General features: G+C 40.6%; 1 protein-coding gene across 1 annotated transcript in view; it reads right to left on the bottom strand.

Annotated features, from left to right (window-relative positions):
• Positions 1–24096, bottom strand: part of myom3 (myomesin 3) — a gene marked incomplete at its 5' end in the record, with an annotated part of 52801 nt that extends 28705 nt beyond the window's left edge. The window contains 10 exons of the mRNA XM_083988927.1: positions 697–838; positions 3440–3601; positions 3691–3831; positions 6673–6717; positions 10809–10897; positions 11201–11293; positions 12419–12576; positions 13390–13543; positions 19452–19556; positions 23990–24096. Of these exons, the coding sequence (XP_083845053.1) occupies positions 697–838; positions 3440–3601; positions 3691–3831; positions 6673–6717; positions 10809–10897; positions 11201–11293; positions 12419–12576; positions 13390–13543; positions 19452–19556; positions 23990–24096 (1196 nt within the window). The remainder of the gene's footprint in view (positions 1–696; positions 839–3439; positions 3602–3690; positions 3832–6672; positions 6718–10808; positions 10898–11200; positions 11294–12418; positions 12577–13389; positions 13544–19451; positions 19557–23989) is intronic.
• Between the last annotated feature and the right edge of the window lie 249 nt (positions 24097–24345).

Here is a 24345-nt window from a genome sequence, read left to right as displayed (position 1 = left end):
TCAGTGTAGGTCTATTGTTGGCTTGTAATAAAGGAAGTTGTTCTGATTAAAAAGTAAAACAAGCCAATTAAATCAATGTAATCTCATTCTAACAGGTTCTGGATATATGAAAATATCAAATGCAGTTTAAAACAGTTTTAATACAACCTCTTTGTTTCTTTAGTAATGATCTCAATTCACTAAAAGTTTATGAGGGGGGCAGTAATGATAACACAATGACAGTTTATCACTGCATTCAACATATTATACACCAAAGGATTATTTGGCTAATCAAGAAGTAAACATGATCTTGTTAGCTGCTATAATTGTTATCATTATTCAGCCTTTTTCTGCCATTTCCAGAAGAACATTTTAGTCTTAATTTCTCTGCTGATCCAACCTCTAGTCTAGATATTCTCCAGATGTTACATACCCTGTCATTGATTTAAGGTCTTGCATTATTGAAAGACTTGAAGCATATGAAATCATGAGAAGTAGATTGAATGGAGATACTGTATATATCTTATCACCACCTCAAGCGATAATCAGACTTAATTGACTCAACATTGACATTTCTATGATAACTGAGGAATCTGTTTATCAAAAGCTACTCAGCAGCTACTGATCTGAGTCGTGTGGTGAGAATGTTTCGTTTTCTAGGTTGAGGATCGACTTTGAGTCTCAGTTGCCATTTTGTTCCACCAAACCAATCCACACCTTTCCACATAATAGCCCTCCACAGGTGAGGCTCCATCAGCGCTGGGTGGCTGCCAGGTAAGGAAGGCATAGTCCTTGTTGACGTCAGATACCTGGACTGACAGAGGAGAAGCAGGACCTCCCACCACTGCAGCTGCTGCATCTGAGGACAGATGGGAGACAGTCTATTAGAGAGGAGAGGACATTAACCCAAGGTTGAAATGAGGAGGAAAATTGATGAGGCAAGATGAAGAAACAAGACATGATGATGGAGGGAAAGTGTGATGAGGGAGCAAGTTTTCTAACTCATGCAATCACAGATAGTTAAATAACAATATGTTAGCCAGATAGTGGAGGTGATGGCTAAGACAAGAGGAAGTAGAGGGGGCTACAGGTCACTGCACACTGATGGAGCTCAAACAATTAGTCAATTAATCAACTGGTTGACCTGCAGAAAAGTATCTACAACTATGTTACAGCCAGAAGTCATATTTTAAAGAAAACATTGGAGTTTCTCAAATGTAAACATTTGCTCCTTTTTACTTTGAGTATATACTGTACGGTCCAGAGAGACCTGAGCCCAGATTTTACAAAAGGAGCTTTGCAAGGAGATTTATTTTGCATTAAAGTATGTGTGTGTTTGTGTGTGTGTGGGTGTGTGTACATGTGTGTTAGTTTGGTGTATGCGTAGACGATGCTCATGAATGATTCATTTCGCACTATTCTGTGGCAGATAAAACACAGTATATACATGAGTGCGCACTGGTATTATGCTGAAACATACACGTGCCAAGCATCCCTGCTGAACTGCTCTGACACATTTCAAATGTTTGATGAGTCAAGTGGGAGTTATTCTGTGGTATATTTGCATGCGGCAAACAATGTACAAGATACCGCAGACTGGCTTGATTGATGGTGCAATTTCCCTGTATGAATCAGGGTAGTTTGCTGACAGGAAATTAAAGTAGAGCCAAAATCTGCTGAATGCAAATAGTGTTTTGAGCAAAGGTTTCAGTCAAAATACAATTTATCCTGGCTGGAAGAGGAAATGAAGATTCTATCCTGAAAATCACAAGGTACTTCTCTACGCCAGGGTCTCAAGGTGACTCCTGAGCATTCGCCAGGTTCTTACAAATATAAAATGGATCATTTCAGGATGAAGCATATCACTTAGACGGCCGGCTGACAGGCTATTAGACAGGATATTTAGTATTTGAGGAGTTTCTGATATGATCTGACAGATATTTACAGGGCTGACATAATGTCTATGAGCAGGTGTGTAAAGCAAAGCATACCTGTTCCTTAAGCAGCAGCTTAAGAAGCAGTAGTAAGTTAATGCATCATCTGTGTAGTACTGTTTGCAGCAAAGCTGCATAACCTCCTTTTTTTTTAAATTTTGTTTTTGTGGCAAGGTGAAGAGGGCTCGGGCGGGGATTGAACCCATACCTCCCTGGTAAGAGTCATGCGCGCTTACCAGTCACCCAAAGGGACATCCCCTTGGCCAAGTAGCCAGGGCGCACGATCAATTGGGGGCATAGTGACAGGAACCTCAACTGTCACATTTTCACTGGATCCCCAAGAGATGAAATCAGTGCAACTGTATCTCTTTCTGGAATACACCAAAAGAGCACTAAAGCAATGTAATGTGATTATGTAAATAGAATTGAAGTAATATTTCATGTATGTAGAGAATCCATTTAAGTAAAATAAACATGGTCCAGTACTAGCTTGAAATATAATCTGCAGGATACACATTGCGATAAACATACAGTTTGTGGAATTGATCATGTTTTTATATAAAATATATTTCAACATTGTGATGTTCTGAATTCACTGTTTGTTGACAATCGATGTCGATTAAAAAATGTGAAATCTTAAAGTATATATATTATGCAAAAATGTGGATGCTTCGGGGTTCTTGTTACCAGCTTTGGTACCTTTTGACAAGCTGGAAGTTTACCTCTGGTTTTAGCCTTTATGCCAAGCTAAGCTAACAGGAGGCTGTATATTCTGAACTTTCTGACATAACTCTATGACAAAACTCTATTTTTTCTAAATGTTTAATTAAAGGGACAACGAGGAGTTTTGGAAAAGCGAAGCGTTTTCACACTACATTTATGAGCCTCCGCACGCACCGTAAAATTCTTTTGACCGGCGCAAGAGGGACCGTTGTAGTTCCGACCATAAACGGCGATTCAGCTGCGTTATTCTCATGACTCGTTGCGAAACCGAAAGTAAAAAACGCTGGTCGGCTCGACCAGCATTTCCGCCACCACTAATAATAACAAAATAACGATAGAGACAAAACGATATATTTATCGAAAATGGGCCCATTAACAAGTGTGGGTAGCGGAGATTCATCCACATTAACGTGAGACTTTTTTATAACCGAATAGAAACTCCTCGTTGTCCCTTTAATTAATTTTTTTTAATTTTTATAATTTTTGAAAAACAAACCTAGCTCAAGGTTTACTTACTGGCCTTTACATTGTTTTCATTGTACTAAACATTGTTTTGTCAGACTAGGCTAAAACTGGTTAAAAACTGAAACTTTACACTCAACACATCAAACATTTTATTGTGTACGTAGTTAATATCAATACAATTTGGTATGAAAGAAAATGTTGAATGGAACAATTCCTCTTTTATTATTCTCTTTCAAATGCTGCATACTTAAAAGGCCAAAACAGCCTCAGTATTCACATCAAAAGCATTCACACGTTGTTTCTAATTAAATGTCAGAAAGGTTTGAATAGAAACTCACCTTTGACGTAGACAAAAGCACTGTGTTCCTGGGTTCCATCCCAGGTCTTCAGCCGGGCGGTGTAAACTCCTTCATGCTCCTTGTATGCAGCCCTTAAAGTGATGGAGGCCTTATTGTTGACTGACTTGATTTCCACAGAGCTGGACTGGTGCAACCTGATACCTGGAGAATGAAGAAAAGGAAACCTACAGCACCTGTCTATACTGCAAAAAAAAAGTCAGCTCATGTGATTCATTTTTCATAGAGCCTACCATCTCTGAACCAGCTGACATCCTGCTGGAAGGGCAGCAGAGCTGAGGTGAAGGCGCACTGCAGGGTGAGGCTGTCACCCTCCTTCACCCATGTCGGGGGGAAGGAGGTGCCAAACTGGGCGTCCTCCTCAAGGGTCAAGGCTGGAGGAAGAAGGAGGTAAGCGTGAGGTTAACAGAAGGAAAAAAGAAACATGGTAAACAGAACAGAAAACTGGCCGACTAAAAGTAAAAAGAAGGTTGAAGAAATAAAAATGAAAAGGAGAGGCATCAATACACTGTTCACATATTCACTTTCCTCTCTGGTGCAGGGTAGAAATAAAATTGATTTTGAAAAAAGTTGGTCCACTCAAGACCCAGCCACACTTCACCGAAATATGTATAGTCCAGAAGGTAATCATTCTGGGAGCAGATCTCCTTTGGATCACTATAGAAGCAGGAAGCAAGAAGCATGACGAGTTAAGAGGAATCATAGAGCAGTGGATGGGCAGACAGGAAGCAGTATATTGATTCCTGATTATAAAAAAGAGAGCTTATCATCTCCCAAGATATGTCCCCAAACAAAAAAAGAAAAAAAGTCTCTTCACCATCTAGTACCTTTGTGCTATAACATCAGTTTCTTATAGTTCTCTGCAAGCTGGCAGTAACAAGCTCTTCCTTTACTCTTTTTCTTTCACAAGTGACAGGAAGTGAAACTGAACAAAGCAATTCATAGGAGCTTGATTAACTAAAAGAGACTATCTTATGCAGACTGGCATAGCTATAATAGACAAAGACCCTCTGCTTCATCCAAGAGAGCACGGAGACAAAGGACAGTGAGGAGAGGCAATCCCTGGAGGAAATAACCGAGGACAGCAGAGAAACTGAAGTTCTTCTTTTTTTTAAGTGAACAATTCCTGACAAGTTAGTCTTATACCCTTCTATTCTCTCACTTGTCAAAGCACTGACGCAAACAGAGTCTGAAAGTGACAGATACATGTGCCAAGAGGTCTCGTCAAACCCCACTCTCAGGGATGACTCCGAGAGACTGTGACATTTTTCTTATAATGATCTAGTCGTGCCTAGCAGGCCAGACCATCGCAGGAATGTTGCGTAGCTTTACTAAAACGCAACACTTAGATCTTTATTTCCCATCATTCAAACGCACAAACTCCTGCTTCCCTCAGCACATATGGTGATTATGATAAATTCGCCACACTTTGTGCTTCTGTTTATTGAGCGAGCGATTTATTCTGCAAAATATGATCTGCTCCATATGAGCTCATCAATTATCAGTTACATAAAAATAAGCACATCTATGCAGTGGGTATAAGCTCTAAAGCGTCATTCAAAATGACGACCACTTTATTTCTGAGTGTGTGGGGAAATGTATTTGCTGGCACCTACACAGCACTTCTGAAGAAGTCAGCTCAACCATGACTCCAAAGACGAAGCCAACCAAATAAACTGTCAAATAAAAAAGCCACCCTGGCATAAGAAAGCATAAACTAATGAGATGTAGGTCATTATGTTCTCAGCATTTTTAATCCACCTCTCTTAATAAGTAGACTTAACGTGACACTGCAAGACACAGTTATGCAAATGATAATCCATTAGGTTAAATCTGCAAGAGGTCAAACAACCAGACTAACATTTAACAGATCTCTACTTTAATCCAGTTATGTAATCCACTAATTTGGACGTGAAAATGAAAGTGACTGCACCCAAAATGCATGTGATACGATGAACCAGAGAGATTAGGGGACACTGTAATGGTTGTTTTCCCTTTGAAATACAAGTAAGTGCAGCAAATGATATGCTTCAACAATGGCTATAAAATATTGTCTGGTCTGATCCTCTGTTTGTCTGTATTTAGCAATGAAGCTGGTGAGTGAATGTTTTATAATCACAATCATGAATTGTCAGGAACAAGAGCTAAACAATTACCATAAAACCCAAATTGTAAATGATACCCTAAGTAGGCTAATAAATGCCTTCCAAAATATCAGCATTGTTTTTAATCTATTCAATCACTTCATGTGACACTGCAGTGCGTTTGGTTTGGGCAGAACATTCTCTTGGTTGGGTTTAGTTTAAATCAAAGAGGAGCCACATTTAACTAAACACATACAAAAAAACTGTTTAGTTAAATTAACCTGTTGTGTTCACTGTCAGAATAAATTACTGTTGACTGCTGACAGGAGATTGGACATGAACAGCTGTCTTCCCTGTCAAACTCTCATGCTTTGCTCACCGATCATCAATCCATCCTGAGGATTTGGGCACGGTGACAACATCACACGCCTCTCCCACCCTCGCCATTGGGGGCCCTTGTCAGGTAAACCAAATATTGTTTTCTGGTGAAAACTGTGCTTTAATCCTAAAATCAATAGCAGCATAGCCCCAGTAGGGCTATGAACAGCCAGCCTGATCAGATACTGAGCAAGTTTTAGATGAAATGTCCTGCTCCTTACACATGGTGGAGGGTAATCTAGGCCAAAAAAAACCCACGGCCAATATGGGATTCACCACAGCTTGGTGCAAAACAGAATAAATCCCCTGCTGTCCCTTGAATGAGATAAAGGACTGTCATGTCTGCTCATTTGGACACAAGTCTCTGTCTCTCTACCTCTACAGCAACTATCCTCCATCTTTGTCTTTTTAAGACTACCTGTTGTGTGGCTGCTTTGCTTCCTGGCCTTGTGTGTTTTGTTCTGCCTGTAGGTGTTGGATTTTCTTTGTGGTGACACCTTCCTCCACTCATGTGTGTGTGTCTGCAATTGAGCCCAAAAATCATTGAACTGCCAGTCCCTGTATATCCACCAACACCCACACAGAAATATAAACTCAGTCTCCTTATCTTTCCATCCCCATGTCACAGTGTTGTGTCCCTATCTTCAAAGCCAAGCGGCCCACCCTCGACTGCTGGTGGGGGGAAGAACTTCAAAGGGTGGCGGAGGAAAATGAAAGGGGACACTTTTCATTAGGCCTTGGCGTGAAACTTACCGGGGGTTTGCCAGCACTCTGAACCAGCCACGGCTCCTTGATGCGCTGAATCGCAGATCGACGGAGCACGACAGATTGGAAAAAGGCAGGGAGGGTCAGAGATGGAGACAGAAACAGAGAATGATATTGTGAAAGTGGAGGAGAAAGAGATAGAGAGAAAGAGCAGACAAATCAAATCTGATGATGCCACATATATGCAAGTCACATCTAATACTCCCTTTAATCTATTTTTAACAGCTAAAAAAGCCTGTGAAATATAGATGACAGGGAGAACCCTTGAAGTGTCTCATTAAGGCCCTGACCACCTAATTGATTTACAGCATTAGGGAACTTTACTGCCTGGCACTGAGCATGTTCAAGGGTTGGTCATTTAACAGGTGCACTGAAAAAAACCAGCATTATTATGAATGTATCTGCCAGAGCTGTAAGGTCACGATGCTCACAGTAGACGTTATTAGTCACCACTACACCCACTGTCCTCATTATAATTCATTATGCATGAGTGCTGTAATGGGATCTGTTTTTCTGATTATTTTAGTCTGGTGTTGATGCTCATCCAAATATCACATTGGAATAGAAACAAGGATAATGGGGGTAGAGAATGACACCATGCATGAGGGACAAAAGGAGAAAATAGCATTCAAACTAGAAATCATTGCCGTTGGGCGTTCTTAAACAAGAAAAATATATCTGTCTCCAGTGATGACAAGATTGGAGAATATGTGATCCTATTTGGCCAAGACAGCATCAGCACCCTGAGGGCATAAATGAATGTCTGAAAAGTTGAAATGCTTATTTAATAGTCAGACTGATACTGGATTTTTGAGGCCATTACCAATATTGATATTTGAAAGTCTGAAATTTTTTGATAAAAATCTGACAATATATCAGCTGATACTCCCATTTCAGAACTTAACGCATATAAAACTGTCAGATATGTTTGATTGAGAGCCTTGAAATGTGATCTGACAGGATTTGATAGATATCTACTTAACAGACAGTTCAGAGATGATAAATAAACTCTGATGGACAAACTTTCTATTGCCAGAACCACTTCTGAATTATGTCAACTATATTTCTGTACTGCATTATTTACTGGCTAACATAGACTGTAGACTAAACTGACACCAATACATTGCAGATAACCCGATACCTCAAAAAAAGATTTTCCTAATGATTCATAAAACCAAAAAGCAGCAGCGGTGTAAATCACCTCTGCAATAAAACACTTTGGGAGACCCAACATTTTAGCTTACAATGGACAGAAAATCCCTGGGACATGTTCCAGCTTCCTTGTTCCAGTAGCCAGGGGCCTGGTAGTGGTGAAGGGAACAGTGATAGCACCAGGGCCTCATTTGATTGTATGTGCAGTTTTTAAATTTTACATTTGACATCTTTATCATTAACTATGTTGGCTGAAAAAAATGGCTGCAAGGCTATTTCTTGTTTCAAAATATGTATGAAAGCTACAGTTAGTTAAACAGTTTTCAGTTCAAATACTGGACTTTATATGCATATAAATAGAGCATTTCGTTTTTTTAAAGTTTTATAATGCTTCTGTGTTTCAGCAGGGTGAGCTGAGAGCACTACTGGAAACTCTTTAGTTCTGTAAAGCAGTATCAGTCAGTCACCCATTGTTTGTGTAGGGCCACAGTAAAAAATGATTTCTGCCTTTGTTTTATGCTCAGGGGACAGGTGCACGCTGGTCTTGGAAGAACAAGGTGAAGTAACCTTTGTAGCTTGACCCAGATGTCAGCCACAATCAGCAGCAGCAGCAGACGACCATGAAAGCAATTTAAGAACAAAGTGCTATTATAAAACACACCATTGTCATAATTCAGTCAAATCTTAACAGACATGCAAGACATCTAGGTATTTTTTAATATCAAGCGTGACATACAGGTAATTCTGATTTCCATGGCAATGTCAATACTATAATCAGAGCTATAAGATGCTTAAAAATCATGGACCTAATGACCCAATCATGAATCAAAATGTTCATTATAGCCTAACTGCTGAACTTGCCTCATAATCATCATGTCTTTCAGTTTTTATCAGAATAAAAGTAGTTTTGCCTAGTCTCGTATTATAAGTGCATTATGTATTATATTATATTATGTAAAATATAACAAAAACAAAACAAAACACAGGTTCAGTGACCACCAGCTTGCAAGCCGGCAGGAGGCAGAGAACCTGGAGCTTCTGCTGGACATAGAAATAAAGGCTCATGCTGACCATGTGATAGAGACATGCTCCTGGAGAGTAACCTGAGCCTGCGATCGATGCCCTCTGACACCAGATGGCTGAAGAGATCAGCCTTGCTCAACAAAGATCATCTGAGCAGGACCTGGCCCTGAAGATTGAGCTGGCCAGCTAAAAACTCAGCTCAATAATCAGCTCTCACTCAACCATGAGCTCACTCACTGTGTGACAGAAAAAACAGCCTCCATAAGACAAGATCATCAGCCAGGCCAGCCAGCAGGAGAAGCCTGCAGATCAGACCCCGACCACCAGACTGAGGAGGAAGTCGGTGTGGAAGAGAGCTGCCACCTCCGGGGATTAAGGAAACCATATAGGTGGAAAACACCAGGGGGCACTCATCCAACCCAGAGCAATAGATATTACAATCTAAACTAGCTTTCTATTTGACAACAGGACAGTTTTTTTTCTGTCTGTCTTGATTGGTTTCATTATTTCGTTCTGTATTTCTTCAAATTAAATAAAAACAGTTAGTCTTGATGTATTTCCTGTTGTTGTAGGCTAGGCTACCTTTAAAGTTTTACAAGACCTCTCTGTCAAATGTAAGATCGAGGGAATAGCCTACCTAAATTAACTTTTTATTTCGTCATTCTTTCGTCAAGTCTATTTCCTGGCCTCTCGTAACTGACTGCAGTTGGGAGATGAGTGCAGGAGCTCTACGGACTGAGTTTTGAGGAAACCCAGCCGAGTTGCTGCCCCTGAAGCTAACACCTGAGCGGCTAATTAACGGTGGGCAGGTGCAGCTTGTTAGCTCCACTAGGCTACTCCCCGACGCCATCTTAAACCTGGAACATGTTTTACGGTTTTTTTGGTTTGTTTGTTTGTTTGTTTTTTAACACAAGTTAAAAGAGTGAAGAGGACGCTGAGGATTGCGGTTGTACAGTTTTGAACATTTTCTCTGGACACCAGGATCTGTATTCACTCACCTAGTTGCTGGCCTTCTGCAGAGACTTATACCACCTGGACCTTCTCTGACTGAGAGGTAGCTACTGCCCTGAGGCTTCAGCACAACCATCCACTCCCTTGAGCAAAGGTAAGACTGTTTTGATTATTTCGGCTACTTGTTTAGAACTGGTTTTGCTCTGATTTGTATTATGCCTCCTACTGCAAATGTGTGCTGCCTGCTTGTGTGCACACATTTCTGCATCTCCGCAGATAGCAAGTGTATTTTTTGTTTTGTTTTGTTTTTCCCTGGATGTCAGTGGTGTTGAGCTGTGGATGACAGTGCTACTGCTGCTGCTGCTGCTGTGTTGTCAGCTGTGGTTTATGTTTTGGTCAGTGCTCTTGGTCACTGCGTTTTTATATGAACCTTGTTGGTCATGCAGATTTTTGATTTGCTTTGCTCACTTATATTGATATGTAGCCTATGTGTAAAATAATAGTGGCATATCAAGACAGTTGCCTATCACAATTGGTTTTCCTGGATCTATTATAAATGAATATGAAATATAGCTTTAAATTCTCCATATAAGTTAATAATTCTAGGTTGTGTGAACTGAAATTTTGAGATTTTGATTTATTTGAAGAGTGTTCGGGTCTCAAAATATGAAAACAAACTTTTATTAATAATCGTGTAGGTAATTGTCATTTGGAGGTCATCAGTAAAGGGATTTGAGCTGTGTCTGTTGAGTTTCAGTGAACCAGTTGTCTCTAGTTGAAATTCTGTGGCATTTATATTTTGGCCTCCCATCCCATAATACCCCTCCAGATGATTTGTCCCACTGACATTGTACGTGAGTGTTTCAGTGTCTTGTTACCATTTAACCAAACTCTACTATTTCAGTCCTTGGAAGGAGTAGATTTGTGAACGGATCTCTGTATCATTAATAATTGTTTTCCGGCCAGATGAGGCTGATATGAAAGAAGAAACTACTCACAGTTTACCACCAGTGTTGCAAAGGTCATAGCTTCACCCAGGTGACTCTTGGCCACTGCTTTATACTCTCCAGCGTCATCGGTAGAGCACCTGGAGGGTGGAGGAAGTAAATTATTTACCTTGTGAGAGGCGATAGTAGTTGAAGGTGTAGCTGACAGGATGCCTCTGCAGAGTTACAAAGCTGAAGCTCTCACTGCGTATTTGTCTTGTGCTACTGAGTTGCACATGATGCTGAATGTTGGAGCTTGATAGCTACATTATACAATAACAGGATTTCCAAACTCAATCCACAAGCTTCTCAAATATGTCATTATTTTTATTTCAATTTAAGCAGCAAAGCATTGTAGTTTCCTACACAGATTTCCAGGCATTTGACTGGAAGGCATACAGTACCTTCTGATCTCCAATGAGATGACACCAAATTTGTCCTTAAGACTGTAGTTCCACGGTTGGCTAGACAGTCTCAGTGGTGCACCATCTTTATACCTGAAGTGAAAAGTTAGATTGAAACATGAAAAGCTTATTTTCTTAATATCAAAGCAGTAGTGAAAAACAGGCTGCACTTGGGTGGTTCATGCACTTGCCTACTGATGACTTGGGCACGTCTTAGACTAATCAAATGTTAGTTTGGCTGAAACTATTGTAGCCAGAGGGGGCCTTTGATCACACATTCTGTCTTGTGCGTGGCATTGTTGAGGGCAGCTTTTTGCACCTCATTGAGCTTGATGGGTCCCATATGGGATGGTGAAACCCACGAGCTGCAGGTTATCTGGGTCTCAGCTTAGCTTCATGAATACCGAGCGTGCAGCCTTTTCATCAGCAAGTCTCTCAGCTGCTCAGGTATCAAGGTTGACAGTTTGGCACATTGCTTGAATTAACACAGGTGATTTCATATTAATATGGGGGTCGGTATTCAAGTCAGGGTTCAGAACTGTAGTGCCATGATTCTTTTTTTGGAGTTTGACTCTTTACATTCAGCCATCTGCATACATAGCCTAATGCTCCAGCGTACCTCTCACATGATAGTCTTCTAAAAACCTTATTACATATTTGGCATTATTACACATTACAAGTATTCCATTGAAATCTATTTTCATGATCAACTATTCTATTGATTTAGCTTTTTGTCAACATGAGGTCAGAAAATGGTAAAATTATGTGAATTATAAATTTTCCAAAGTCTTCCAAGTGGCATTTTCCAGATGTCTAAAATATCTCAAATATATTAGAGAAAAGCTACAAATAACCACAATCGAGAAGCTGAAACCGGAACATGTAGTATTTCTGCTTTTAACTTATCAAATTTTGTTGTTGATTACTTTCTTGTTGATTTGACTGCCTGGTGGATCATGTCAGCTTGGTGTTAAAATAGGATAGTGCAGTTATGCGCCATAGTCTTTATAGTTGTCTTCTGACAGATATAACTTTTGGCCATTAAATGTTTTTTGCTCTAAACCTCTCCAACCAAGCAAGAGCCCAAATTAAAAATGACACTGGTCTGTGCTGTAGTGCGACCCCAGCAATAGAATTTAATAGAATTTCTTGAAAAGGATTCACAGAGGGGCAATTAAGGCCAAGAGAATTGAGTGCTTCAAAGACTTTGGCTCTTACCACGTGACCTTCGGGGGTGGACAGCCCTGCACGGTACAGGAGAGCTTGACTGTCATGCCCTCCCAGACAGTGTGCGGTCTGAGAGGGATCAGAAAGTCGGGGGTCTTCTGACTCAGATGCTCCAGGTACTTCATATGGGCAGATGCCTTCTTTTCTGCCTGGAGCATAAAGTTCCAGGAAAGATGAAGTTTATAAATAATAGTTCAGACAGGATGAAAAGAAACATACTGATAAATATATACGGTGTCTCTTTATTTTGTGCTACAAGCTTCACAAGGAATAAGAGAAACAAAGAAAGTAAGGAAACACAAAAATGCAATGTAAACTGTAAATAACCCTGAATAATTGGATTGTGATTTTGAACTGCAGAAACATTCCAGCAAAGCATAAATATTTCTATTAAATTAGTCGATTAAACTAGGTCACTAATGTGACCTTGTTTTCCATGCTGTAGTTTCCAAAAAATCCACTCAGCTCATCTCAAATAAACTGCAGACATTCGCTCTGTATTTAATTTAGTATGCATGAATTAAAAAGGCAAATATCAAAACAACCAGTCAAAACAACAAACCTTGAAGATTGGACTTTAAGCTAAGTCTTCAACACATATTAATACAGTAAGGTAATAAAAATTTAAATTGTTTATGCCAGATAAGGATCTAGATAGATTTATTTACCAGCAGGATAGAATGTAAAGTACTGTAGCTCACACGATAAACCAGATACAGTAATCAGACAGAACAGAAGCAGAAGAAAATGTCACTGCATGAGCTTGTGTTGTGGTTTAGCAGGAGCAAGATGTAGTTAGTGGTTCAGTTGTCATTCTCAATATGTTACACTAATTGTGCAAAATCTTTCTCTGCTGCAGTGAACATGATTGTTGAACATATGAACTAAGCTGAGAATCTAAATGTTACTCTGTCAACTAAATTGAGTACAAGTGAACCCAGAGACCAAAACTTGACTTGTACCTGTATGCGTAGGGCCATTTTGTCAACTCGTGTGCGTAACACATGCTGGTTCCTGATAACGTCTATCTCCACCTTCTCAACCTCGTTCCCAAACATAGTCCACTTGTCTCTGCAATACTCTTCCTCAGCAGCCAGAGTCTCATCCAGTATTTCCCTGGTGGAACAGAGGGCAAAGTATTTGTCACTGGGAAGTTTATGAATTGGTCATAAAATGTGATCAGTGCTTACAAACACAGTGTCCCTAAACTAATATTGCACAATTATTATCTTCCATGTGTTTTTATTGAGGACAGCCATTTAATAAGTGGTTAAACCTCGTTTGGTGCCAATAACCTCAAACCGCTGTGGATCAGAGGAGGGATTTTCGACTGCTCTTTCTACAGAAGTGCTTTAGCTCATATTATATATTCTAAGGATGTCTGGTGTGAACAGCATCTCTTCAGAAGAGACCGTTCCACAGCAACTCCTCTGGATTAAGGGCTGGCCTCCGACTGGGTCACTCCAACAGGTGGATTTTCTTTGATTTGAAGTCATTCTGCTGTAGCTTTAGTTTGAGGTTGAGGGTCATTGTCCTGCTGCATCACCCAGCTTCTAGTTTTTTGGTCATCCCGTGAATAGAGATTTTAATCAGCTCCAATGGTTCTTTTGAGCTCTGAGCTGTCTCTCTCTGAGCTTCACTTTCACCTCACCCATCATCCTGCGTTGGGCATTTGCACTCATCCCAGCTGGATGCCTAATCCAAGGGAGAGTACAGACATATTGTCTGACTGCAAACTGTTGAATGTCTAAACTCTGAGATGACTGTGTAACCCTGTCAGCTCTTGTTTCATTGACTGGACTCCAGGTTCAATAGAGCCTGACTCCAGTTAGCTTTTGTCAATATCATCAGGAGAAGGGTTCACATACAGTACTTCTCCCTATTCCACACAGAACATTTAATGATTTTAAATGATGTGCTTTATTCGTTAAAATTGATTCTTAGTTCATTAACCGAAATTGGGTTTGAAGATATTTAGATTACATTTAGACAAATGTATCTGTAAGAACTATACTTTTTGTGTAGCACTTGCACATAGTTCTTTCAGATAAAAAGGATAGACTTACAGTTGTGTAGCAAAGTGCATAAAACAATAGATATTGTTGTGTGTTCGCTGATATACAAATTCAAAGTGATTTCTGAAGCAGAAAATATTTTTGCTGAAGCCTGACAGGAATTAATTGGCTACATTTGACCATCTCGAGCAGGCTGTCACAAAGACCCATACCTCCATGGCAGGAGCAGTTCAAGACGGCAAACAAAGGTTTGAACATGAATTGCAACAAGAGGGGTCAAGCATTTTACGAGAAACAAGCAACAAGCAATTTCACATTGTTTGACCCTCTCCCATTCTATTTACAGACAAATGTCATTTAAACGCCTCTGCCATGAGGTTGGTGGTTTGCTGCTCCATTTGTGTCATTTCACACGAGCACCACCCTCGCACGCGTTGATGAGTGGAATATTGAGCCTCGCTGCCGCCGCCACTGCTGATTCACATCACGGTGACGACATGCAGCGCTTGTACTCTCACATACGCCACTGCAGTAATCCTTCACCTGTGGACAGTTCAAAGCGATCCTGTGTCTTCAGTTGTGTGACATCCTTGACTTCTCTTTCATCTAGCTTGTTGTCACGGTGATGGCAGGTAGCTGTGTCTCTTTACTCAGGAGAAACAAGTTTGTATTTTTCTTTGTTTGGGCATCATAGGAAGGTGCTGTAACTGTGGCCTGAGGTTGAAGCCTGTTTTTGATTTACATCCTCACTATATAGGAATGATTAAGCTAGACTGTGAATATGTCCTAGATCAACCCTGTAGCAGTCTGCAATATATATTTCCGATATATTATAGCTTTGAATATTCCCATCTGTCCGTGGAATCACATGCTGTCATGTGTGCACATATTTCATCCATATGTATGCAAGTGTACACACATCAGCACTCATGAATTTTGCCTGACTTTTAAATGCAACGTTTTATTACCCCTCTCTCACATCGCCTGAGGGGTGTGTATCTTCAACTGCCTTTTGATTGACGGTCCCCAGGGCTTAATTATTTGAACACGTACTTCACATACACACACTGCCACAACAAACAGAGACAGAATCTTAAATATTCACAAACACTTCTCTGCACTTTGATGGCCACTAGAGCATGAATGGTCCGACAAACGCTTGTGATAATTCAGTGAAATGCACAAACGGCATGAATAAATATGCAAATAAATATGCACATGCATGGATGCATATATAAAGACAACTGCACGCACGCACGCACGCACGCACGCACGCACGCACACACACACACACACACACACGTACTCTGGGGCACCCAGAAACACACTGTAGATGTTTTCAGCCACGGGCACGTTTTGTAAAGTGTGTGCGCCTGTCTGTGTTTTTAATCTGTGTGGGCTCAGAGATTTTAAGCCTTGAGGGAATGAACCACTGGAACACATCAAGTCAGCGGGTATGAGAGGGTTTACAGCTTAATTATTGCCCTAAATGGAAATTTTAATATTTCTTATTGGTATGAGGAACAGCAAACCCCTCCTGCCACGAAAAAGCAGGCAAGCATGAGTCAGCGGGATAATTTACGTTACCCCGACGAGGAGAAGATAGTGGTGAAACCATTATGTGAATCTGATAGTAGATATGCAATTGGCACCACACATGCCATCGCACAAAGATGTAGCGCATTCATTTCCACACAAATCAAAACAAATGTCATGCTCCCCCATCTTGCAGCACTCAGGCCCTCCAGAAACAGTGTGCCAATCCTCGAGAGCTTTCAACTTCATCCTTCCGTCCTTCCTCCCTCATCCTGGGAGGAGTCAATCATCTTCTGCATCACTAGGTTTTCAGCCCGAAATATCCATCCACACCATATTCGTCTCAGCACTTCAGAGGGAGATGAGACTTTAGAATTAGAGCTAAGTATGTTAGCGGATGGGATAGACAGTCAATGATGAGATGGAGGGATATGGTGGTGGCACGGGAGAGGGCACCCTAATGAGATGCCAATTTGGCAGGGGCACATTGCCGCAGCTGAGGCTCATTACTGTCAGATGTGTTTTGTCTTTTCAAGAGGGGGTGATTTTGCCGTCGATGACTTCTCCCCTTTTCACTCTCCCTCCATCTTCTCGTGTTGCTCATCCTCTTCAGCTCTCATTGTGACCTCTTGTCCATCCATCTACTTACTGTCAAAGCCAGAGGTTCCTTTCACTGCTTGAGGAAGGATATATCAGTGGTATTTTTAGCAATGATGAAGAAGTCAGTGAGTCACACAGTAGAGATGTCAAATCCTTTCTTACACAACAAGAGTCTAATCAGGTTCTGGATGAATTGGAGAGCAGGAAAGCAGCTGCTGCTAATCCTCCAAATGTGAAAGTGGTATTGAATTCCAGCTCAGATACTGCATGACCCAGACAGGACAAGGTGCCCCTGCAGTAAAAAGGGGATTTTGGTGAAGCAAATTATGTCAAAAGAGGCTTCCTGTTCTCTGTGACCTGAGCATCCCTGTTCTGGGACTTGTTTTTAGATATGACAGCCTCCTCATGACAGCTCAGCGCTAATCCTGTCCTGGCAACATGATCCTAAGACACTTAGAAAATGAAAGATGGCTGCTTCATGTCCCTAACAAAGTCCTCTTGGATTCTGATTCATAATAAGTTAAAAATGCTTAGCATATCCACCAGTCACATGCTGACTTCTTTTTGTGTCTGGTGAACTTATCCATCCACCTAATGATGATGAGATCAGAATTCATAATCCGTTAATGTACTTAATTTCTTGATTTGGTCTATGAATTTAGCTGTCACCCCTAACCAAATCTGATGAATTGATTGATTTTTGTCTTTTTGTCTAAAAACTATTGCAAAATATCACAATTTGAAGCACTAGAACCGGAAAAGTCTGGCCTTTGTGCTTGAAAGAGTAGTTAGTCCTCTGTTGATTGACTAATTGATGCAAATTAACTAATATTTTGGCTTTAATATGGCCTTTCTAGTGAGATGAGAGACCCCGTCCTCTGCTCCATCACTACAAATGAACAAGGCTCTGCTGTAATGGCCCAGCTGAATGGTTATGGCTTATTGGCTTCTTGACATCCGTGAGATGGCATATGATGGGGCAAGTCCCCAGCTGGCCTTTTACTGACAGAGGAGAGAGAAAAAAGAAGCTTGATTTCTGTTGCTTATTGAGACTCTGTTGGCATAAAAGCTCTTGAGCTGTCAATGGCTTGCAGGGAAAAAGCACCAGTGAAACTTGACCCCCTCCTCTTTCTCAAATAAAGTGCAAAAAAAGGATGTGGTAGTGGCAATGAAGAGGGAGGACAGAGGGTTTTGAATATGCCCCGTGCTGGCTGGATTTGTTGTTGTGAACCTAAGCCATTAAAAGTTTGTCAAAAATGTTTTAATAATCTGAACAGGTTCTGGCAGCTGTGAGGTGCAGTTTATCAGATGAATTAATTTGACTGCAATGGTTTCCTAAATTGGTCTGAAGTATGCAAATGTGTTGCCCTTTAGAACCAACAGTTGAACCACATTTGTTGGCTGCCAGCATATTAGTCTTGTCAGGGGTGGGTGACATGACAATATTATACAGTGTTATGTTGTGAATTTGCAATACTGAGCATAGCAATGTAGTCAATCCTTTAAAATCTCCATGTTCTTGGTCGCATGGGTTCCACAAGAAGTTTACACATTGTTTAATGTCTTTTTCGTCTTTAGAATATGATTTGTTGGTCACTGTAGCAACACAACACTTCAAGTGCAAACAATGCACGACAATGTTGTACCTTTTTTTTTTTAATCAAAAACTGCAGCTTCTGCCATTTGGACATTCCTTTTGGTTGTGATTTTTGATTATGTTGTGATTAATTGCGCTGCTCAATTAAAACCACGATTGACTGGGGCTGACCGATTAATCTCATTTTCATTGTCATCGTGATATTGTCATCTGCAATAATGTTGCGTGTAGTGGGGTGTCACCTTGAGAACCCAACGCTGAACAAGTATTGTGCATTCCTGTGCTCTGGAGGCGTAGATGCGGGGAGAAGTCTGAGGAAAGGGGCTTGGACTTTTGAATTGTGTATTTTCAAAATGTAGCCTGCTCAAACTGTTTGTCCAGGATCTCTTACCCTTACCTTTAATACGCACACCTGAATATTTGCTTATTTATCGCAAGTCATATCGTCATCACAATATTGAATGGTGTCATCGCACATCGGACATTTTGCTGATATCGTGCAGGCCTACTCGTAGTCTTACAGTAGTATGCCAAACAGACATTCCCCACACCCTACCACCATGCTGACACAAAGTAAGTTGGGTTCATGGATTCATTCTGTTGATCCCAAATTCAGACCTAACCATCTGCATGCCTCAGCAGAAATTGAGATTCATCACACCAGGCTGTTTTTATATATAATGGAACCTGATGTGATCTTTTGTTGTTGTAGCCCATCCGCCTCGAGGTTCGACATCCTGTGCATTCTGAGAGGCTTCTCTGTCAGATCCAACCAGTCAGGGGGGAACGGGGTGTTTCCGTCCATTTCCACCATTCTTGGTAAAAGCTCCAGATGCTGGGGGTGGTGTTTAGCTCAGTTGGTAGAGAAGCCGCCCCATGTGTTGAGGCCACAGTCCTCACTGCAGGCTTGCTTGAATCCCCCATCGAGTGGCCCTTTCCTGCATGTCACCCCCCCACCACACACACATACTCTGCCTCCCCATTTCCTGTCTCTCTCTTGACTATGCTTTCCATTAAAGGCAAAAAAATGCTCCAGATGCTGATGCCCTTGAAAGTCTTAGCAGGTTCAGTCCAGGCTTAAACCAGCCTGTCTGGAACAAGCATCATCACATTTTTTTCGTTTGATGTGAACGTCAACTGAAGCTCCTGACCTTTAGCTGCTTAATTGTGTGTATTGCCCTCATGCTACATGATTGGAAACGAGGAAATGAATATGCAGCTGCACATGTTCTTTTAAAGGTTAGTGGGTGGATTTGACTGGATTTCTTTGCCTCACCATGTCCTGTGGCGTGGTAAGTTGTCCATCTTCAAGATCTCCTTGACAGACATCAGGTCAGCAGGAATGATGGGATAGAAATCGGAGTAGGAGGCTTCCTCATCACTGTCACATCCAGAGAACGTTGAGGTGAGGGGAATAAAACAAAGCCTGATTAACACAAGATATCTTGCATATCATCAAATGACACAGGTGAACGATTAAAAATTAGATATCTTCCCTTGTCATCCTTCACAGTTATTTATACTATTGATGAAAGGATTTAGTGATCATACTTGCATGCCTTTTCATTTTGTCACAGTTTATGGCACATTATCCAATCTCAAGTTCATCACCATTACTCTGTTCTGCCACTAGAAAGCAGCAGTGACTCTCCCACTCTGAACAGCAGAGAAGGCAATATACAAAGAGCTCAAGTAATGCACACAAACATAATATGAGGTTTAATTTATTCACACACTTCAGGGATTCAGTTAAAAGCCGACCACTCTGATCTGAAAACTTTAATGGATATTCTGTCTCTTCTTCTCGTTGTGAAGAACTAGAGCGATGGAGCCAAAAATCAAACAAAACGACTCAAACTGCAAAGAGGTGGGAATCCATGAAAGGCAGCCGCTGTTTGAAATACGATGTTGGTATTGTTTGTCACACTAATACCCTCTGTCAACGCAGCTCAGGGGTAAGCGACCAAGTGTGCTTCATTGTGTGGCAGAGCAGATTTGTCACTGCTCAGTGTAAACACACACTCCTGTGTTGTCTAAACTATTACAATAGGATTTAGAGATTCAGATTCTGCTCATATTTAAATTGGAAAATGCTATACTTTTATGTGGATGTTTTGTAATCTCAGCCATCATCTTTGTACAAAAGAGTGTACATGCAAAAGTGCCTGCCGGCTGTCTGAGGAGTTTACCCCTTGTTTAGCTATAGCCCAGCCTTTTATCTGTTCAATCTAGTTGCCTCCCATGTGGAAGGTGCTAATCCAGCTGACCTGTTTTCTCTCACCAGTGTGAAATGTTATGACCATAATCAGCTGCTTCTGCTCTGTGAATGTTCCCTTTTTTACTGACTGGTGAACAAACACTGTTGTCTATAGGGAGCTTATTAATCAAGGGGAACATGGGTTGCTGATATGAGCTCTGCCAATGGTGACAGTGTGGTGTTTATGAGCTAGTGTTTTGGACCCAATCCAATGGGTTGATACAATAGCAATTGTAATTGCTATGGTATCATAGCATAGTCCACAATGTGTCTGGGTTCACTGGTAGTCGAGCTGTTTGTGTTCTACTTGATGTCACTGGGCACACAGTAAAGTCAATCTAGTTACTGTCTCTTTATACTTTAAATAATCTCTTCATCATGGGCACACACATAGACACACACAGATGAAGCGCTCCGTTTAAAGTGCCAACAATAAACTGGGCTGACCTTTTCTGTGTGCAACCCCATGAAGACAAGGGGGTATGTGTTGATAGCGACAAGGTCACTTGAGGCAATGATGTTGAAAGACATGTTGGTAACAGGAGAAGCATACATTTGCTCTCCATGCACTTTAACAGGAGTAATTATGACAACTCGGCGACGGATATTTTAAGTGTGAATGTTTTCCTTGCTCTTTGTTATTAGAGCTATATTTACAGTATTTGTTGAAGTATAGTAGTATGGCAATAACAAAGCAACGCTGCTCATTTGGAAAGGATGAATACAAAAATCTCAAAGTTTGAGTGTCAGCACTGCACTGTATATTTACCCAGGTGTGTATATACACACCTCCAGTTACCGTTGCTACTACTACTTAGCCTCAGGCATTACTTTCAACAAGCCATGGCAATGCAAATTGACATGACTTCTCGTTTTCTTTTGTTTGTAAGCTGGAAAATTTCCCCGTTTCACAGCACTCGGAGGACAACTTCTGCTTTTCTTGTCGTCTTTCTGTTTTTTTTCCCCTTTTGTTTAGGTTCCCTGAGTGTGTGCTGAGGGGCTTAGGCCATTGAATAATGTAATGTAGTGCAGAGCCTGCAGCTGCGCAGTATCACTCAACTACAGCCAATAGCGTTACACACACACAGGGACAGAAACAAACATGCATATGAACAGGAACATAGATGCATGTGCTCCCACATGAATGGGCACTTTTGTAAGAGATGATACTGTCACTATGCAGGAGAATGGGGGTTGTGTGTTTATGTGTATATAAACAGCTGGCTTCCTCAAAATATTAACTAGCAGGAGGAAATGAAAAAGAGGAAACCTCAGAGAGTCACTGGACAGTCTGTCTTCATGGTTGCATAGATGTTGACAACTTTACCTGTGAGCAATTGTATGAACAAGCAGAAATACATTCCTAAACTGTTTTGTTTGCTAAACCCGGTGGCCACGCTTCAGTCTTACATGAAGATAATTTTGATTGCACTTTGCGTTCTCTATGGATTTTACAGTGCACCTACCCTCTCTCTCTCTTGCTTCTTTTTTTAACAAAGCAGAAATTTGACCTTAAAGGTCAACTGAGCTAAGGTTGATGGAATAATAACTTATTTTCATTGTCCCAGAGGATAGAAATGGATCCAGGTCTGTTCATTCAGTGATGAAGATTGCAGACCCACAGGTTATAATAATTAAATAACTCACTGCAGACAGGGACAAATGACAATGGTACTGCACTTAGGAGCACTGGTGTGCCTGCTGTGCAGTTATTTGTTTTTGTTCTTGTCCTTTTGGACACTGCAAGTGGACAGGTCTGTACTATAGGTGTAGATTCACAAATATCCATTACATGTGCTGTTACACATGTTTTGGTGGACCATGTAAGATTAAGTCATGGTTTCCATCACCATCACTGTGAGGGTCCCTGTAAATTTCTACACCAATGCTGAAAGCCCATGTTCATCTTGTGTACAGAGCAGTTACTATTCAAGTTCCTAATCTTGTAAAGTGGGCACACACAGTTTCACACAGCTTTTTCATGCTGTTTAACCAACTGTTGCTGTGTCCAACTTCTCATATTTCCATAACAGTAGTGGACTCACAGTAATCCTCATCTTCTGCCAGATTCCTGAAAATCCATTTTAAAGTTTAACCAAATTTACAGTTCAAGTTGGAATGTATGCCTTGCAATTGTGCACAGCACTCTCTACGTTGTGCATCTCCTGCATCTGGAATCATCAGAGTGAAGTTATGAAAGGGCAATGACTGAAATGTATTAACACTGCCTCATTGAGAACGGTGCAGGTAGTACTTTTGTACACATTCAGTGCACATTCAGGCAGCAGCTATAAACACTGTAGAAGATTAATTAATAATGTTCTCTGATGGTAAAATGTGGGCAAACTACAATGCAACTTCTGTTAATGTGTTAATTAGTCCTTTTTTAAATTAATAAAAACATTATCTATAGTGTTACATAATCTAACCTAATCTAAGTTGCAATATTAATCAGCCTGTTTCATGACTGTTTTGTGTTTGTGGCCACAAGTGTTCTTTCTAATAGCATCACAGTGACTTGACTTATTTTGTCTCGTTTAAAGGTGGTACAAACTATACAATGATACACTATACACACTTGAGGAAAAATGAATTATCTCTAGACACTGACATGACTTCTTTCTTGTGTTAATTAAAATCAGTATTGAGGGCTGGATATGAGACTTCATGACTTGTGAAAGAATATAACTTCACTTTTCTTTACTGTTGTAAAATTAAAGGTGAAAGTTTGGAGCTGCGGTTCGGTAATAATGATTATACATATTCTTATTAGTGTTGTCCCATAGGTAAGGAGACTGTTAGGGGTCATAAGAAATACTATATGATATTGGTGGTAAAACTAAATGAGCCATTGTCTTGTCTTCCCTGACAAACACCTTTCATGTGTCACTGGCTTTTGTACTTGGTCACTGACTAAGTAAATCTGTCAATAGTGAATTATCTGCTGTAGTTGTAATTTTGTTTTTGTTAGTTTATCAAAGTGAAGCAGTGGTTCAAAGGCTTCTGTTTTTCACATCTCATTCATTCCTATTCAGGATGCAAGTCATTACATTGATATGTACAGTAGTTATATTATTTTTAATGACTGTATGTCCTAAACCCCTTGCATACTGTAGGTTTTATAGCAAATGTTATTTCAAACGTACTAAATATATATAGTAAATATTAGGAAATGTTTTTCAACTGTGGATTTGTGCACAGCAGCAGGACTGTGTGGGGGAGGGGAGGGGATACTGTCCATGGGTATATTGTTTGTGACAGCATCACCCTGTGCAATAGTGTGGCTTTCTGGTGTTTCAAAATTAATCTCCATGACTCACAGGAACCTTATATCAGACTACACAGACAATGCTTGGAATTACAGATATTAATAATACTATATTCTTGTTATTATTGTTCGTAGTTTGTTTTGTGCGATTTGTTGAACATATCCAAAGAAAGAAAGACTTATATGTAAAATTACCAGACTTACTCCTTGAAAAAAGCATTTACTGTCAGGGATAAAAAGGATAATGCTCTGCTACTGTGTCCTGCTGTATGTCAGTTCATGTTTGCACCTGGAAGTGAAGGTCTTCTTCTTGATCTGTGAGGACAGTTGCATGCTGTGAGACATCTGCGATGACTGCTCCTCCTTCTCTCTCCTCATCACCGTCCTGGTTTCCATAGTAACCTCCAACCGGCACCTGTGGAAGAAGGGGAAGCTAGGAGTGGAGGGATGCAAAGGTGTATACGTAGGCAGGCAGTGTAATCACAAAGTCAGTGACAGTCAATCAGACACTAAGGGCTAAAATATGATTAAAAAAAATAGTAATTATATTAATAATCGGTGTTGAATCGTTTCGTTCAAAAGAATGAATTGTTTTGAGTGAACAAACTGAACAGAATAACTTCCTGGACTGATTTGTTCTTTTCT

This window comes from Trachurus trachurus, assembly GCF_905171665.1.
Source record: "Trachurus trachurus genome assembly, chromosome: 16".
In the NCBI taxonomy this organism is placed as follows: Eukaryota; Metazoa; Chordata; class Actinopteri; order Carangiformes; family Carangidae; genus Trachurus; species Trachurus trachurus.
This window is presented reverse-complemented; position numbering and strand designations above follow the sequence as displayed.